The sequence below is a fragment of the Branchiostoma belcheri genome, unplaced genomic scaffold (genome assembly GCF_001625305.1).
Source record: "Branchiostoma belcheri isolate BF01 breed outbred unplaced genomic scaffold, Haploidv18h27 scaffold7, whole genome shotgun sequence".
Lineage (NCBI taxonomy): Eukaryota > Metazoa > Chordata > Leptocardii > Amphioxiformes > Branchiostomatidae > Branchiostoma > Branchiostoma belcheri.
In genome coordinates, this window is record NW_017804353.1 from 4,418,864 (window position 1) to 4,435,753 (window position 16,890).

Here is a 16,890-nt window from a genome sequence, read left to right on the forward strand (position 1 = left end):
AAATTCTGCAGATGAAGACTGTACATAGTGACAAAATTTATTTTTTTTGGGTGTGAATTTTTTAAAATAGTATAACAATCTTTGACAAAGGTACATTTTTAGCTCCTAAAGAATGTATTTTAATAGCCAAGCATTCTTGTCTAATCATTTATGGTGAAATCTATATGGTGAAAGTGCAGCATTGTAACAATTTGCTTACAGCAAGAGAACAATTATAGTCTTAAAATGGTTTACAGGAACATTTTCCTTTATCAAGCATAAGTCATAGCCATTATGTCCTTGTATATATTCTCGTATGTATTTTCAGCATCCACATGTAACTTACAAGTCGTCCCTGTCATTTTCCCTCAATTTCTAGGCCCCTTGCATGTTAATATCAATCCATTGGAAACCAGGAAACCAGTATACATTCCATAACACTGTCTACTACAGTAACTGCATTTTTAGGTTAACATCTCTTCTGACACCTAAGTAAGGCTTTACTACAATGGACTACATAGACACAGTGTTAAGTCACCTTATGTCTTGTTCATATTCTCTTAATACTTGGTCCTGAGCTGAACACTTGAACACATGTTGTGACCATTTGTCATTTTCACAAAGCAGCATACATGTAAGGCTGTGTCCACAGTGCTAGTTATCATCTTTGTAGGCCTCTTCCAAAGACTCCATGACCACAAGCCCTCTACCAAGCCTGTATAAAATACATTTGATATACAACATTGTATCAGGACTTTCCAAGAAAAAAAAACTGCCAGGCAAAATACATTGTAGTATTGTGAACTACAATGATTTTGTTCTCCTCTTACTTAACAATTACAGTATACCTACATTGAGTACTACATGTATGATAAGCCACCTACATCCTACATATATTAAAGCTTTTTAACAGTATTTCTATGCTTCACATCATTAGAAGATGACTGTTTTAGATTTTTAAGACAATATATACATGTATAAACTTTAGCATCAATCTACAGTTTATAGAAATACATATGTCATGTGTATAATCAGTCGGTTGTGGTGCAGTGTGTGATCTTATGTTGAAATTACTGAAATAGTAAAAGAATAAAGAGTGAAATACAAATGTGTATGTCATCAATTAAAGTACTCTGTTTACTGGAGCCATCTCAACCACTGTCACAAACCTTGGTTTGCAAAATTACTAATACTGGGAAAATACTACATTTTAAAGTTTTAAAACAATTCCTGGGATATTTTCAACTAAAACTGATGTAAAATAAAACCTTAAGAAACAGAACTTTCCACCATAACAAGCCATATGTGTAAATAAATGAGTACTTACTCCTCAAAGCCAGCCCTGGTCTCCTCCACCTTGGAAGGATTACAGCAGACAGCGACTCGGGACTTACTGGGGTCAAACAGCGGGGTGAAGTACTCAGCACCAACACGCTTCATGTCTGCAACTGTCACCTTCGAGATCTTGGCAAGAAGGTCCCTGCACAGTTGATAGAAATTAATCCAGGGAAACTTGAATTTTCAGAATCAAGAACCCACTTTGACTTTTCTGATCTTTTTATTTTCACAGTGTGACACACTGTATCTGTGACTCAGTGTGTAAAATCCTTCTTCCAGGTAAAATTGTGAGCTGAAAATATAGATATTTTCCTCCATTTAAGTTGGAAATGTAAAAGTCAGCAAAATGAATACAGAAATCTGAAACCAACTACAGTAGCTTGTACATGACCTCATACTTAGGTGTACACAATCTAACATTTTGTTGTATCCTGACGTGTATTGTCTTTGTGCACTGTACCAGAAAAATCCTTAAATTTCAGCAAGTATGATAGACAGCAGTAAACCACAGAGGAATGTCTAGTCATAAAAACTGCAGCTTTTTCCATTGGGTTATCATTATAACAGACTGGATTCTGGTGAAGATTGCACAGCTTTGGAGAGAACAGCAGGTCCAAACCTGTTGTAGCTGGAGCCGACTCCCCTGAAGTATGACAGAAGAGACTGCATGGAGGTGTCTCCCACACTCTCCTCACGCTCGATGATGGAGGACAGGACACTGCTGATGGCAGCCTCCACCTGAACCGGCTCAAACTCTGCACTCCCATCCAAGTACTCCTCCTGTAGGACACATAATGGGGAGGACACAGATGTAGTATCATCAACTGAGCTGTTACTTTGTCCCCTGCTTTTTCATATTGTGCTGCTGTAGAGTCTATCCGTCCCAGTTTTTTTACATGTAGCCAGAACCTTGCAGTTGCTTTAAACTAATCATTGGTTTAAAGCAAGTGCTAGGTTCTAGCTACATGTACATGTTAAAGTCCTGATGGTGGAGATTCTGCCTTGTAGCAAACCATCTGCATGTATATCTATGTTCAAGCTGATGTCAAAAAAAGAGTGCTTTTATTGTCACTATCTTTATATGACTTCCACTTTATGTAACTTTTTAACATCAACCTGAGCATCCAACAAAACACACAGTTGAAATCATTGCTGAAAAAGACACCACAGTAACTTTAAGTACACCAATTCTAGCTAACTGGTCTAACAAGTTGCAATGAAGTCAAAGCGGGGATAGATAGTACAGGAAGTGATGTGAAAAGACCGCAATGAATACAAACGTACCACTATATCCTTGCCCACTTTATAAGCCTGGACCAGCTGAGCAGACTTGTACAGGATGAAGGACATCAGGCCCTGGGAGGGAGTCACCTTGATGCTGTAGTGGTACGACAGACCAAGGCCCCTGATCTGCCTCCACATGGGGCCCTGATGAGAGATGGGGGAGCAGGATATTATTACAGGCTGGACAAAAGTTATCCTAAATAACCATACAATACATGTAAATGTATGTTTGAGATTCAACATTCCTACAATTAAAACCTATTCAGTTGCTTGAGCAACAATTTTCTTGTGTACCTCATTTCCTTCATTATATTTACATACGTGTATACATTGTACCTACAATTACATTCATTTCTAGATGTGCACAAATTACTGTTTTCCAAACTGATTTGTGTGATCAGTATGAAATATAAACAGACAATGGTTGTTACGATCTAAGATTAATTTTCTTACAGTCATCATGATAAGAGAAGACTTCAGATTTTCATCAATGTGGTCTGTATCGGTATAGCAGGTATAACCGCCCTTCACAGGCACGCGATATGACAGCAGCTAGCTATATTACACAGAATGACCTGTTGCATCCAATCTTTGAGTTGTACATTTATGTAAGTATATGCATATATAAGCCCTCACCTCTAAGGCAGTGAGGTACTCTATGAAGACTAAGATGGCAGCGAGGTCAGGATGACTGTGTGAGGTGATACAGGGGACAGTCTGCACCAGGAAGGATGACTCCACAGCTCCCACTCCCACGATGGTCCCCATGGAGGAACCTTTGTCCAGAGGCTTCAGCAGGGTGTAGGAATGCTGTAACTCACCGGTACTGTAGAGAATACGATGAGAATAGTGCAGGGATTTCAGAAAAAGGGGTGGTCCTCATTAGCCTGAGTGTCAGCCTTGTTACTGTTAGCTTTCGTCCACTCCCCAAGATCCGCTCCCCGCCAACAACTGGGGAGCTGACGAAAGCTGACACTCAGGCTAGGTCCTCGTTTGTAGTAGCCTGGAGTCAAGCCTTGTTAGCTTTAGTCTGCTCCCCAGGATCTGCTACCCTGCTAGCTTGTTGTACATCTAAGTACATGTATAATTCTGTCTGACAGACCCAGAAAAAATGACTATATATACTTCAGAAAAAAGTGGCACTGTAACCGCTGAAACTTTACTGGATTACATGACTATCATTCTTATTAATAGGTGAATGTCCATGACCACATCAATACAGGGCACATCAGTCAGTTAGTCAGTTAGTCCGTCAGTCAGTCCGTCAGTCAGTCAGTCAGTCAGTCAGTCAGTCAGTCAGTCAGTCAGTCAGTCAATTAATCAAAAATGAATTGCACGCAACAGACTCCTGACCTGGACTTCTCTGCCAGTCGTTCCTTGCTGATGAAGTTGTCCCAGTGTTGTCGTGGCGACCCCACGCCCGCCAGTCTCACCACGTCGGCTGACATGTGAACCCTGAGGGAGGCGGGGTCAGTCAGCAGGGCGCGTAGCTGGTTCATCTTCTCTAGGACCTGGATAGTATAGATAGAAAAAAGAAAACTGTAATCTATGGCCTCTCAATGCCAAATACAATGTAGATTTACATATACATGTACAAATGTATTTTGTAGGCTATAACTAGCCTGCGTGCCATCCAACATAGTTTCCACTGGCTCCCTTATGTCTCTGGCTACCAGCAAGTCCAGACCCTGTGGTAGCCAGAGACATTAGGGAGCAGGCGGAAACTATGGAGGACGGCACCCAGGCTAAGCTATAACTACATATGCTGCTCAAACTTTCAGAAGACAGAACAAATGTAATATATATATCCTTTCTTTAGCACTGAAACACAAGTCTAACTAACACTCACTATACCAATCCAAGAAAGTAATAAGTGTACATGTATCTCTTCATTCTGTGAATGATCATTCACAAAATGGTCATAATTCTGAACATTTTCAATTCAGAGTGCTTATTGGTATAAAAAGCCCCTTCTATATGTTACCAGAGACAAACTTATAGCAAGCATTTCTAGAGTCAGTAACACATACCACGTCTGGTTTTCCCTCCAGTTTCTCCAGGAGTTCTGTCAAGAACTTGTGTTGCCGCATCATGTTGGAGGCATGGATGTTACTCTCTGTGTCCAGACAAAAAATCAATAAACAAAAAAATGTAATTCTTCTACAAAATACCACAAAAGGTAACAAAGCTGCATTGCACTAGTAGTTACTTGAAAAAGCAATCATTCTTCATCTTAGTTGAGGATGAATGCTTTACCTTTCTTCTTATTAACCAGTAAACACTATTGGCAAGTTGGGTCTTGCTACACAAGAAAAGAAAACCAAGGTAAAAAAAACAAAGACAAGGCAGACCTGACTGGAAGTTCATGTCGTTGATGACCGTACTGGCCACTTTGGCTCCACTCCTCTTCTGCCTTGCCACGTCGTTGGCCATCTTGGTGGCAATGATCTTGAGTCGATCAGCAGTGAACTGTGTCTGGAACAACAGCTCACGTAACCACTGCACGCCTTTGGTGTACTTCTCCATCTCCAGCTGGGAGAAAGATACCATAGATGTTTTGATACACCAACACTCACTAGATTTGCTTATACTTCTGCATGATAGCTTTAATGGCATGGGAAAGAAAATACTGATGTCATAGCTCAAATACATGAAAAAGCATCTCAGGGAAAGCTCAATATTACCCAAAATGGGGCTGCTTCTTTTCAAATTGTAGCAAAAGTTCATCAGTCACTGATCAGCTCATCATCAGCTCTGTAGATGATGAACTCACGAATATAAATCTCTGGATATATCTTGTTTTCATGTTACACATAGTTTTTTAATAAAGAATTTTAAAAACACAATCATTAGTGGATCTTTTGTGTTTGAATGGGTAAAAGCGATAGAGAGAGCTACTTTAAGAAACCCACCTTCAGTGCCAGAGTGACGACCTGTGCGAAGTGTCCACAGGCAAACCTGTTGCCCCCCACCCCCAGGGAAGTCTCAGCAGTCAGGGTGTCGGCCGCCAGCTCACGGATCACATCCTCATGGGAGACCAACACTGGACATACAGAAACTTGAGTTAACTTGCTGCAGCAGAAGATAGCTAGTCCTACTTAAAAGCTTCACATTCATGTCTGGCAAAATTTTCACTGCCACACTGACCAAACATGGATGTACATCTGTATCAGTATAGCCGGTATAACCGCCCTTCAGCGTAACACACCAGCTTCGCAGGCACGCGGCGCGACGGCAGTTAGCTATATCACACCGAACGACTTGTTGTACTCAATCTTTGCACATTTAATTGCAGGAGTTGTTTAAAGCTTTCTAGTGCTGATGGCCCAACTATGCTTGGTGGCAACGAGTTCCAGTCTACATATGACAGCTTGTCTGAAAAATGTATTGTGAGACTAACTCCCAGTTAACTTTGCATATATCTACCAAATTTGGTTGCTTCACCTTGGTTCATCTTGTGGTTTAACTTAGTGTCCTTCCTATCAATTTATCAATGCTGCAGGTAGAAATTCTGTCAACATTTTTTACTGTAAGGGTGTTCTTACCTCCATCCCTGAGTACAGGAGACTCCAGGATAACCTCAATGTACAGACACAGATACGGTCTGAGGTCCTGGGGAACCCTGCTGCTGTCCAGGAGGGCACAGAGCTGGAGGGACAGGACAGGCAAATACAGTACAACGTGTATCATACTGTTGATAAGATGTCATAACATCTTTTTATCATTCATTTCATTTATCAAAAATTTAGATATTCAAGATATTTTAATGTTATGAATACAAACATGATAAAATTGATTACTTCCCCTCCTTTGAGTATTGTTTACGTGGATGTCTAACCTTCACCAACGTCCAGCTATTCTGTCAATCCGTACTGTATGAAATATAATCCCACCTGCACAAAGTTGGTGTGGATGTGGTCCAGCTGGAACGTGAATGGGAGGCTGTCCAGGGGGAACTGGGGAATCCTGTTCATGGCGCTCTTGTCGTGTGTGCTGGCTACCTGAATGGGGTGGAACTGGATAGTGTCTGTGTCAGGCACTTCCAGGCTACTCAGCATCTCCGTAGGAGCCTCTTTCTGCAGGAACAGAAAGTATTTTTTGTAAAAATAGGACCAATGTATCTCATAAATAACAGATATAGTATAATGTAGATTAACTTATACAAAGGTATTTAAATGACTAACCTACAATGTTACTAAGACCTTTTTTTAGCTTAAAAGATTTCCAGTAAAACTTTACATAACTAGAAAGGCCGACATTTGCTTGGGAGCAAATACAGCATATTTCAGTCCATCTCCCTCCCACGCAAAAGTGGACTATTCCAAACTTACCCCAGTGCAAAACTGGCAAAGGTTCTCAAATTAATGAATTAAATAGTAGCTATATGAGAACAAAGATGCAACAACAAGTACTTTGAATCTCGAAAGCTTTACTAATCTTATTACAGGTATGCAAAAACTAACAATGATGAGATTTGATACATTTTGAAGGTCTTAGGTACATAAAATTGAATGTGTGGGTCATTGCGCACCACTTAGGTGCAATGTGACCTCAGGTAACCCGCAATGGAACACGTGTTCCATGGATGGAACCGGCCATTCTTTAGATAGAACATGGAACGGGTACAGCACTTTTGGCCCTTTTTTTGCTGAAAATAGCCATTTAAGTCCCCCAAATGAGTCAGTTGGAAGTGGTGTATGCCAAATACATGACTGCTATTCTGTAGACACATGTTCAAGGTACTCTTATACCGAATTTCATATCATTTGGTTGTTAAACCAGGGCTCAGGATCCAAAAATCCATTTTTTGGCGAAAAATGCCCCAAAAAACCTTCATAAAAATTTTTCAAAGGCATGTATCAAAAAAATGAAAAAAAACGCCTGGGGGTATTGGCCCACTCTACCTCCATGCCAAATTTCAAGTCATTTGGCTGAATGATGGTGGAGTTGAATCCCTTTGACTGTGTGGCAGGAGGAGAAGAAGGAGGAGGAGAAGAAACATCAGAGAACACAATATATTTCATCCATACCATGGTATGGACTGAAATATAAATACAGTACAGCTTGCTTTTTTGTTGTGTACACTAAATATATTTTTCTGTCGCAAATGCAATCATGATATTTGTTACAACAATAGAAAAAGCTTCACTACAAATTATGAGCAAACTACTGTGGCAGGTTACGGACCTCATTCTCCTCTGTAGCCTTGTCCAACTTTTTCTCCATCTTACGAAGTCCCTCCTCCCCGAGTTCTTCTCTCTGTCCCTCTATTCTCTGCTTCTCCTCCTCTGCCATGTCATCCCTCATGTCTGTACTGGGCTCACCGATGATCTGTACAGACAACAGGAAAAAATTGTATTCTTTCAGGAACATCAACCCAATGTTCTAGCCAGCATCCCTCTTTCCATCATTTGACAGAATTTTGCCACTCATGACAGACAAAAATTTTGCCCAATCTGTCATCTTTGATAGACAAAAATTGGTGTGCAAAAATATGGAACAAGATGTCATTAAACAAAGCTTAGTCTACCAGCAACTATTTCCCCCCAAAAATGCAGGAAATAGAGGGTCAAGATATCAAACAAAAGTGAGATGAAATTTAGGCTAGCTGGAACACTGCATCAACCAAAAGAACAGCTTCAACAGAACCTTGAGATGCTGGTGTAAGTTAATGAAAAGGACTTACAGTGACAAGTGCAGCCTGAGTGAAATATTTCTTCAGCAGGTTTGTCCAGAACTCCAGCGGTTCCTTGGCCAGTCTGCGGTAGTAGTTGATGTTGTTCAGACGCTCAGCCATCTGTGGACATAGACACGGTGTTCCAATCACAAAAATCATAGAAGAAAACATACTGTCAAAACATACATTGTACAATAGGAGGACTACTCATTGAACATTACCGATTGCACAAATAGAAAACATCAATAAAGTCATTTTCTCAGATAATCATTCAACACTGTAGTAACCACACAAACTTAGTGAACCTGACGCATTTTTCTCTGTAGCTTGTAAGGATACCAATATTCTTAGTAGTAGGTCCAAGATGTTAGAAATTACTTAGTTGCTGCTTATATGACGTCTATGTTTAGCCTAAGATTCAAATTCTAACCTGTTCATTACTGGTCCCATACAGGAAGTCTCCAATACAGTGGAAAGCCACTGTGTCATGAGGCTGGTCTTCTATCTGTTAATATGAAGCATATAAGTGTCAGTTGTTGCAAATATGCACATTTAGATCTCGACAGTCTAAAATGTAAGCAATACATGAGCCTGAGCAGCTTCAGCAATTTAGACTTAAGTACATAATAATACTCTCATCATATACATAAAACAACATTTGTAACACATTCTGAGCTCAGTAGTAAAAGAAGATGATATGCAAAGGTGGTAAGTATTTAAACAGTTAAGCATGATACATACATGGTTTAAGGCCTGTAGGATCTGCCTGTGTACAACTGTACCCATCCGCTCCATGTCCAACTTCTCAGTGCCATCAGCTATGCCTTTCAGAACTGACAAAACTCTGGAACAAGACAATAGTGATGTCAATATTGGTTTGGGGTTATGATTTCTGATGTCTTATTGATTATACATTGTGAAAAAGTCACAACGTCAGATGTGAATAACTGAAATTATAACAGAAGTCTTGGAAAATGGCCCTGTCCTTGGTGCTGAACATGTTAGCCAGTGGGATATAAGCAGTTGTATGCTTTATTACTTTCTTCTACTTGGTGAATATAGATGTCTTTGCCCAAAATGACAAGCTTGCTGCTATGTGTAAATGTCACAGCTTGAAAATTTGTACATTAATTGAGCCACATATTCCATGAATGCCACTAATGCATATTCACAATCATTCAAAGTAAAATAAAATGCCAGAAAAAAACTGCTTTCGTTTCAAGGGTGTTCTAAGGTACAAGTTCAAACAGTCATACACCTTAAATCACACAACAATGCACATATCTTACTTGTCCTTGAGGACCCTGAGTTTGGCGCTGGGCACGTTACTAAGGTGTAAGTACACACAGCATTCTGCATTCTCTATCAGACTGTGGGACACCTGAGAAAAATGAATTATAACAATTCATCACTAAACATTGACAGAAATGGAACCAAGCTTTCCCTAGCTACATAAATACAAAGAATAGAATTACAACCTAATTAAAGAATGGAAAACTAAAAAGCAACTAATGATTAGTGGTCTGAATAGAGTGGCTTGTTAAGAACTAAACACTGTACCCTGTTACAGTAAGGGTCCTCTGTCTCCACCAGTTCCCTCTGTAGTGGTGCGATGGCTGTGTCTGTCATGTACTCCAGCATGGTGGCTATAGCTGGGATGTCATACAGTTGCTACAGGCATAGAGATCCACAACAAACTCATCAAGATGGCAGATAAGCTTACCTGCTTTTGGACATCTACTATTGTAAAATATTTTACTTTTGAGTACTTCTGTTTGAAGATTTGGAAACACAATTAATGACATCCATCAAGGCATGTATATAATTATTTGATTGGCAAGTATAAACAGAAGTTAATGTAAACTGCATAAGTATTTCATATTAATCTTCTTCCTGCTAAGAAAGCCTTCTGGTATCAACTTTGGATTAATTGTGTGGTTAAGCAGCAGGGAGAAAAAGTCATTATTTTGAAAATTGTTTTTTTTCTTTACTAATTGGTCACCATGTAACAAGACCTGAAGGCAACTTCTTCAAGGTTTGAACTCCAAGGTTACGGGTTACAAGAATCCTCCCTATAAAGTCTCATCATAATTGAACTTTACTCAAACTTTCAAAGTGGCAATAGTTTGTACACTATTGAGTACTGATAACAGACATTTAATGCATGTGTTTGACAGTAGGGCAGACTCACATCTGACTTTGGTCCCCTCCAGGCCATCCGAACCATCCCGTTGGCCTCATCATCGCTGGGGTAGCCCACGGTGTGGGTGACGGAGGCAGGCAACGGGGGGACAGGGTTCTGCCACGGGCGCTTGTAGGAAGGCAGGGCGCCCTACAGGTGGGATAACTCAAGTTAGACATTTGTACACCAGTTCTAAAAACTGAGGCATATGGGCCATCATGACTCACTCAAGACCATAGAAATCAGGACTCAACATAAGCAAGAAAGAAAGAAAGCAAAAACTAACAGTTATGACACAGAAGACAACTGAGATTGAAGCAGTACTTCCAATAACAGAACTACATATTGAAGACAGGTAAGAACAGTCTGTAGTTCAGCAGATTTGTATGGTACCTGTTAGCAATGCCACCTGTCAACCTAATGCTGTAGTGCAGTCTCTGGCTGTAGATTTGATGGGTCCTCAGCTAGTTTGTATGTTTGGTTTAGTTAACAATTTTGTATGTTTTGTATGTTTGTAACACAGACACAGTTTACTGGAATTTCAACTTATATCAGTATGCTTAAAACCCAACTTATATCCCTGTCTGGTATGCCAAATTTTATTGTTTAAGAATGCACAATAATGCTGTTGTTTGTACCTTGGACAGGATTTTCTCCTCAAAAGGCTCCAGCACCTGGAAGACATCTGATGCCTTCACCTGTCCCGTGATGACCAGGTACAGGTTTTCTGGGCGGTAGAAGGCTGTGTGGTAGTCAACAACCTGCAAGGAAGAAGGGATTCAAATGTAGGATGGTCATCTTGTAAGAATAATAATTGTCTGGTTCTTAGTGGCAAATGTGCAGATCTTGACATATTGGCAAAACCAAATCTGTCTGTGTCCTCATCAATGTCTGAACACAGTATCAACGATTTGCCAAAAGTCCTGGCGGGTGTCACTACACCTTACAGGGAGTGTAGTCGTAAACATTAGGCATGTCAGGGATTGAACCCGGGACATCTTGGTTCCAAGCCAAAATGCTCTGACCATTATGCACTCATAACAGAGATGATAAGAGGCTAGTTCCGAGCTAAACAAGAAAGTTTGACAGTCAAAATTACCTTCCTGTGTGAGGTGCTGGTCCTGAGGTTCTCCAACATCCCTCCAGTCTCAGACTGATAACAAAAACAAAACAGAAGCCATTTTCAGTAAACAATCAAAATCAACTACATCTTGTGTACAATAAAATGAACCGGCTTCATCTGAGATCTTGAAAATGATGTCTGCTATGGCTATACACTATTCCTTTCTGTAATTCCCTGGGAAATCAAATTGTCCCAAACATTTTGAAAAATGAGAAATAAATTCTTTTGATTCTGCATAATTTCTTGCCCTTTTTGCTATCTACATTAAGCTTTAACTTTACAGCTTTAACCTTCTGCTGCTTAAGGAAATATATAACCCAGTTGAAAAAAAATTTTGCGGTTGCCTGACCTTGTAGCCACAGTGTCCAGGGTACATGCTCCTGAGCATCTCCAGGTAGGTCCTGCTCTCCCCAGTGTTCTCCCGAGCCTGCATCTCACAGTACACCACACCTGCATCCTCTCCCTCACCATTCACATGGTGAACCTCCGTGATGTAGGCTGAGTTCTGGAAGCAAAGAGTTGTTGATGTGGTGGTGTGAGCAACATGGTGGGAGAGTAGAAGTCACAAACAGTATCAGTAGAGAGATAAGAGTCATGAATATACAAAGAAGGGGGAAAGAAGAATTGTGTAGGATGTAGTAGAGGAATGAAGTGTTTGTAGCAGCAGAAGGGTATTTTAATAGCGAGATGACAATAATACAAACCATATCTACATAGTGTATATTTGAAATTCACGATTTCTTGTTAGTTTAACCAGTAAACCACAACGTGGTGTAATGTACGTTTCAGTTTCAGAGTTGCTGAGTACAAACCATGTAAGAAGATGATCAGTTTAAGGCACAACACCTACACATACGCCTAATCTTATCTTTCAGTTTGGCAGATGATTATCAAAAGTAAATCTATTATAGATTAGCCTTCCTCCTCCTGAGCTACTGTACAGAAAGAAGTGACAGGGAGGACACAGGTATTACGCATGTGATAAAAAGAGTTAAAATACATCAGCGCCCCCTACCGTGAGTGTTGGGTACAGCACGTGGTCCAGGTAGATGGGCAGCAGGTTGAGGAAGCCCTGACTGCCTGCTGTCGTGACGGTGTAGGCTGTGTGGTCTGTGTCTGTCCAGGCATTGGTGCCCTGAGCCAGGCACCTGTTAGCCAACAGATCCAACACTCCCTAAAAACAGGCAAACAAAAATCATTAGTCACACTAGAAAGATAACAATTGTAAAGCAAATGCATTATATTTACCTTCACATAGTCTAGTCTAACAAACTACAACTCTTAATCTTACTCAAATAGATCTATATACATGGCCTTTATACTTGGTTATGCTACTGCATACTGTAATGTAACCCAACACCACAGGGTGTCAGCTATAGCACCAGTTACCATGGCGACAGCAGTCTGATGCACGTTATTGACCTTACTTGTTAAGAAGAAGAAGAAGATTCTTTATTGTACGCCAACATATATGGATTAATGTAAAGCCACAGTCATACATAAATCAGATCACTTAGATTTTTAAGCAACCTTGTATCAATACAAGCAATCCGTATGAATTGTGTTTACCTTGTATGGATAGTCCTCACTTCCCATGAAGACCAGGTGTTCCAATGTGTGAGGTAAGCCATCATCATCATGGGCCTCCGTAGCTAAATGCAGACATTGTTGTTCAAAATGACTGTACATAAATAACTCTAAAACTCTTAATGACTGTAAGACATTACCAGTATTTGTCTTCAGGTAAAATATGACGTGTGCTTCAAGCAAAGGGAACTGATCTGGTGTCACTGATGGAAGGTAGTGGATGCAACCTGAAATGCCTGACCGTTTTCAAACATACTGTTGCTTGAGTAACAGTTTTTTGGCAGAACTGACCGTTGCCAACCAGTGGGAGGAATACACACTCACAATATGTGATACAAAAATTCAAATCTGCAAACAACAAGTGTCAGTGATACATCATGCAACTGACAACAGATTAAGTGAACCTTTTGTTATGTAAAATTTGGTGGGTGTGGTTGCAAGTCAAGCTATTCAAAGCACCATAATTTCAAGATTCCATAATAACAAGATTCCATAATAACACAGGATCTGTATTTTGAAAGGACTTGTCAATACCAGCACAGAGCTGAATCATCACAGGGCAGCTTCACACGCAAATATAACAATATGACGAATTTAAGCCATCTGGTGAGTTCAATAGTCAATAGCTGGACGTCAACAAATTTTTAAACTGTATGTTTCAAAGGAAATAGTTCGTGTTCTTATCATAAAAAGAATAAGGATGCGATAAGGATTTTTCTTGCATCAAAGCTAAATTATCTGCACTTTATAGATATGAAGATACTAGTAGCTAAATGTCCGTATCTAGTCCCTGACGTCCTCATATACAAAGAGGTTTCCAAGGAAACTGCATGTCATGTCCGTCCATGCCGCCCCCCTCCCCACATCAGCACCACAACATAATCTACATATTACATCCTCACCAAGGCAGAAATATCCCTTTACGAGTGGCCCCTCAACCTGAGCTATACACACGGTGAGTCCCGTCTCCTTGGAGCGATATTTGTCGACGGGAATGACTCCGTTTGCCTTCGCGGAGCAAACCAGCTCAAAATTGGCCGCCATTTTACCTGTGGACACACCCACTTCACGAAAGGGGGTAACAGACTGTCCAGTGATAAATGTTTTACGCGAAGCAGGGGTGCCTAAGAACTTTCTACAGAGTGTAAATTGTCGAGTTAGCACCCTACACCACATCAGTTTACGTTGAATGGGTGGTTCTTGTCGAACTTGTAGCTACAGACGGTTTTAGATGTTGCCTGACGGGTTGCCATGAACTTTGCTGCAGAGGTCATAGCGCAGGGCAGTCTGGTTGGGTTGTACCATTATTACTCTCCAATTAGAGGTTTGGGTTTTGACTTATTTTTGGCGTGTTCTTAGGCTTTTTTTATGGGGGTTTCTTTTTGTTCACTGGCAATCCCGTAAAAAATTCCAGTGCAAAAAAGAACCCTCCATAAAATAAGCCTAAAAACACGCCAAAAATAAGCCAAAACTCAAACCTCTGCTTGGAGAGTAGTACCATAATACGTTTTCACTGAAAGGAGAGAGCACATGTCCATATATAGACTATAGGATGCGAGTAATAAACCTCATATAATCTAAATATACGTATCACGTACTTATTACGTATAAAGATCAGCCCATGTCATTGGTCCCAAAGCAAACAAAATGTCTTTTTAAATCTCGTGATGATCGATATATAACGTATCATTCGATGGATGGTCGGATGCTCGCGATAAGCATCTGTAAATGAATGGCGCACTACACAGTCACTACACTCCCTTCCTCATACAACAGTGTTCAAGCTCTATTTTCAGACCTCCCGAAGACTGTGCCAAGGTTCAACCGTTTTGGAATCTGGCCTATACCCCGCTCTCCACAAGGCCAATGTTACATGTTTGGCCTACATCCAGCCATGGTGCCCTTGAATACACTTTGGGGGAGTATGGCCACCATCAAAGATGGTTAAAACTAAGACCAACTAAGCATGACATCTGCAGTGCCAAGATTTTCTTTGGAATAAACATGTTCTGATACTCTCAGCTGGCAATCTCAGTGAGATGATCGAGGATTGACTTGCCAAAAGTCAGCAGGAGCGCTTGGTGAACATAGGTTACGCAGAAAGGTGAGTTAGAAATATGTTACAGTAATCAGTTGGAGTCTGCGTTCGATTACAGTTCATGTCTTTATGTTACTAATACATGTACCAGCTTGTAGAGGCAGTATCCGTAGGTCTTTTGCTTTAGCTATGGGTCTTCATTTTGCCAAATGATAACATGGCAACTGAAGCTGACCTGATGCTGCTGTATGAATATAATAAATCAGTGATTGTTCGAAAAGTATAACGTTACAAATGGTATCACTTAACGTTAACGGTTAGAATATCTTTTCTTTTCTTTTTTTCCTAAGACTCATGCAGTAGATATAACATTGAACTTGAAGTACATGTAATATAGTAACCCAGATATAATATTTGATGTACCTACCATTTACCAATTACTATAAGAATTTAAAAGAAAACTGTTTCAAAGCGTTATCTGAGATCTAGTCTTCAGATGACGTGTTATCAGTTTACTGCTTCGATAGAGCTAACTAAGAATTGCCCATGACATGATTGAGTCTTAAATGCCCATATTTCATCAATTAAACTAGACTTGCCAGAAACGTATTCCTAACTATGACTTGTCCGACCTTGTCCACGTGTATGATGGTCTATTAATGTCACTTGGGTATGAAATTGGAGGCAAGGATCGGGTAATATGTAATACTCTTCAAGTCTCGGGTCAGGGTTGTGAATTTGAAACTGTTGATCTTACACTTTCATCTTATAATTTGTGTTTGGCCTTGCGTGTACTCAGTTAATAATCACTTCATGCGCTCCGTGTGTGGTGGTGCTGAATATACTTTAGACATACGTAACTCCGTTACTCAATTGTACCCTGATTTCTAATGTACTACAGGTTCAAACTGAATGTGTGTGGATTCTGTGGAAGCTGTAATATTCTATTGATTGCCATGAGTAAACGTGCAAAGGTGCTAGAGGTAGAGACAGTATAGAATATAACGTCCCATTTCTTTGTTCATTTGCTTTTCAGATATAACCGAACGTCTCCCTCGCGGAAATGTTATAGTTTAGTATATATATATATATATATAGGTTACATGTCTAAAGTTTTCTTTTCAATCATTCCCAAACTATGTAGAAAATTTGCTCATGACGTCGTGTCTGTTAGATGATGCCGTTTACTAGTGGACGCAACAATAATGCGACTATATATGTTACAATACAGTGGTGTGGAGTAAATGTGGCAGAGTTGACAGCGTGTCAAGTGTTTGTTTTATCGTAAACAGCGCGGTAATAGCAGTCTGCCTACTTGAACATCGCCGTGGCTGTTGTGGCAATCCAGTTGTCTGATGTCCATCAAGGTGTTCACTCTGTGAAACCACGGGGAGAGGGCCAGAGGCCGATCGGTGTCTGTGTATTTGTTTCAAGTATAAACATCACAACAACATCTCGTACTCCCGGCGAAACGTGCCAACAGATTGCTATGTCTCTGTTTATCAAACAGCTGTGTTTTTGTTACACGTTTTGTGCCATCCACCACCGCTGGGGTAAGGGAGAGAGTTTACGGCCAGCAACACAGAGGCAGACAGTCAACAAACACTTGAAGAGTTTGTGGTTACCGCGAGATGCGGCCAGATGGGGGACATGCGCTCTTCTGGCTGGCCGTATTCTTGACC

The 16,890-nt window shown here is 40.4% G+C and overlaps 1 protein-coding gene across 1 annotated transcript; it reads right to left on the reverse strand.

The window, feature by feature from the left end:
- Positions 1-530: 530 nt before the first annotated feature.
- LOC109484718 (uncharacterized protein C05D11.1-like) lies at positions 531-14,336 on the reverse strand. Its single transcript, XM_019788077.1, has 24 exons — positions 14,073-14,336; positions 13,153-13,235; positions 12,599-12,757; positions 11,933-12,088; positions 11,560-11,613; positions 11,099-11,221; positions 10,470-10,610; positions 9,839-9,949; positions 9,568-9,659; positions 9,020-9,122; positions 8,709-8,783; positions 8,288-8,398; positions 7,789-7,932; positions 6,495-6,677; positions 6,147-6,249; positions 5,514-5,644; positions 4,953-5,133; positions 4,632-4,717; positions 3,955-4,112; positions 3,238-3,427; positions 2,602-2,745; positions 1,937-2,097; positions 1,307-1,459; positions 531-694 (listed from the first exon to the last, which is right to left on the reverse strand). The coding sequence occupies exons 1-24, from the start codon at positions 14,212-14,214 to the stop codon at positions 634-636; spliced, it is 3,045 nt and encodes a 1,014-aa protein (XP_019643636.1). The 5' UTR covers positions 14,215-14,336; the 3' UTR covers positions 531-633.
- Between the last annotated feature and the right edge of the window lie 2,554 nt (positions 14,337-16,890).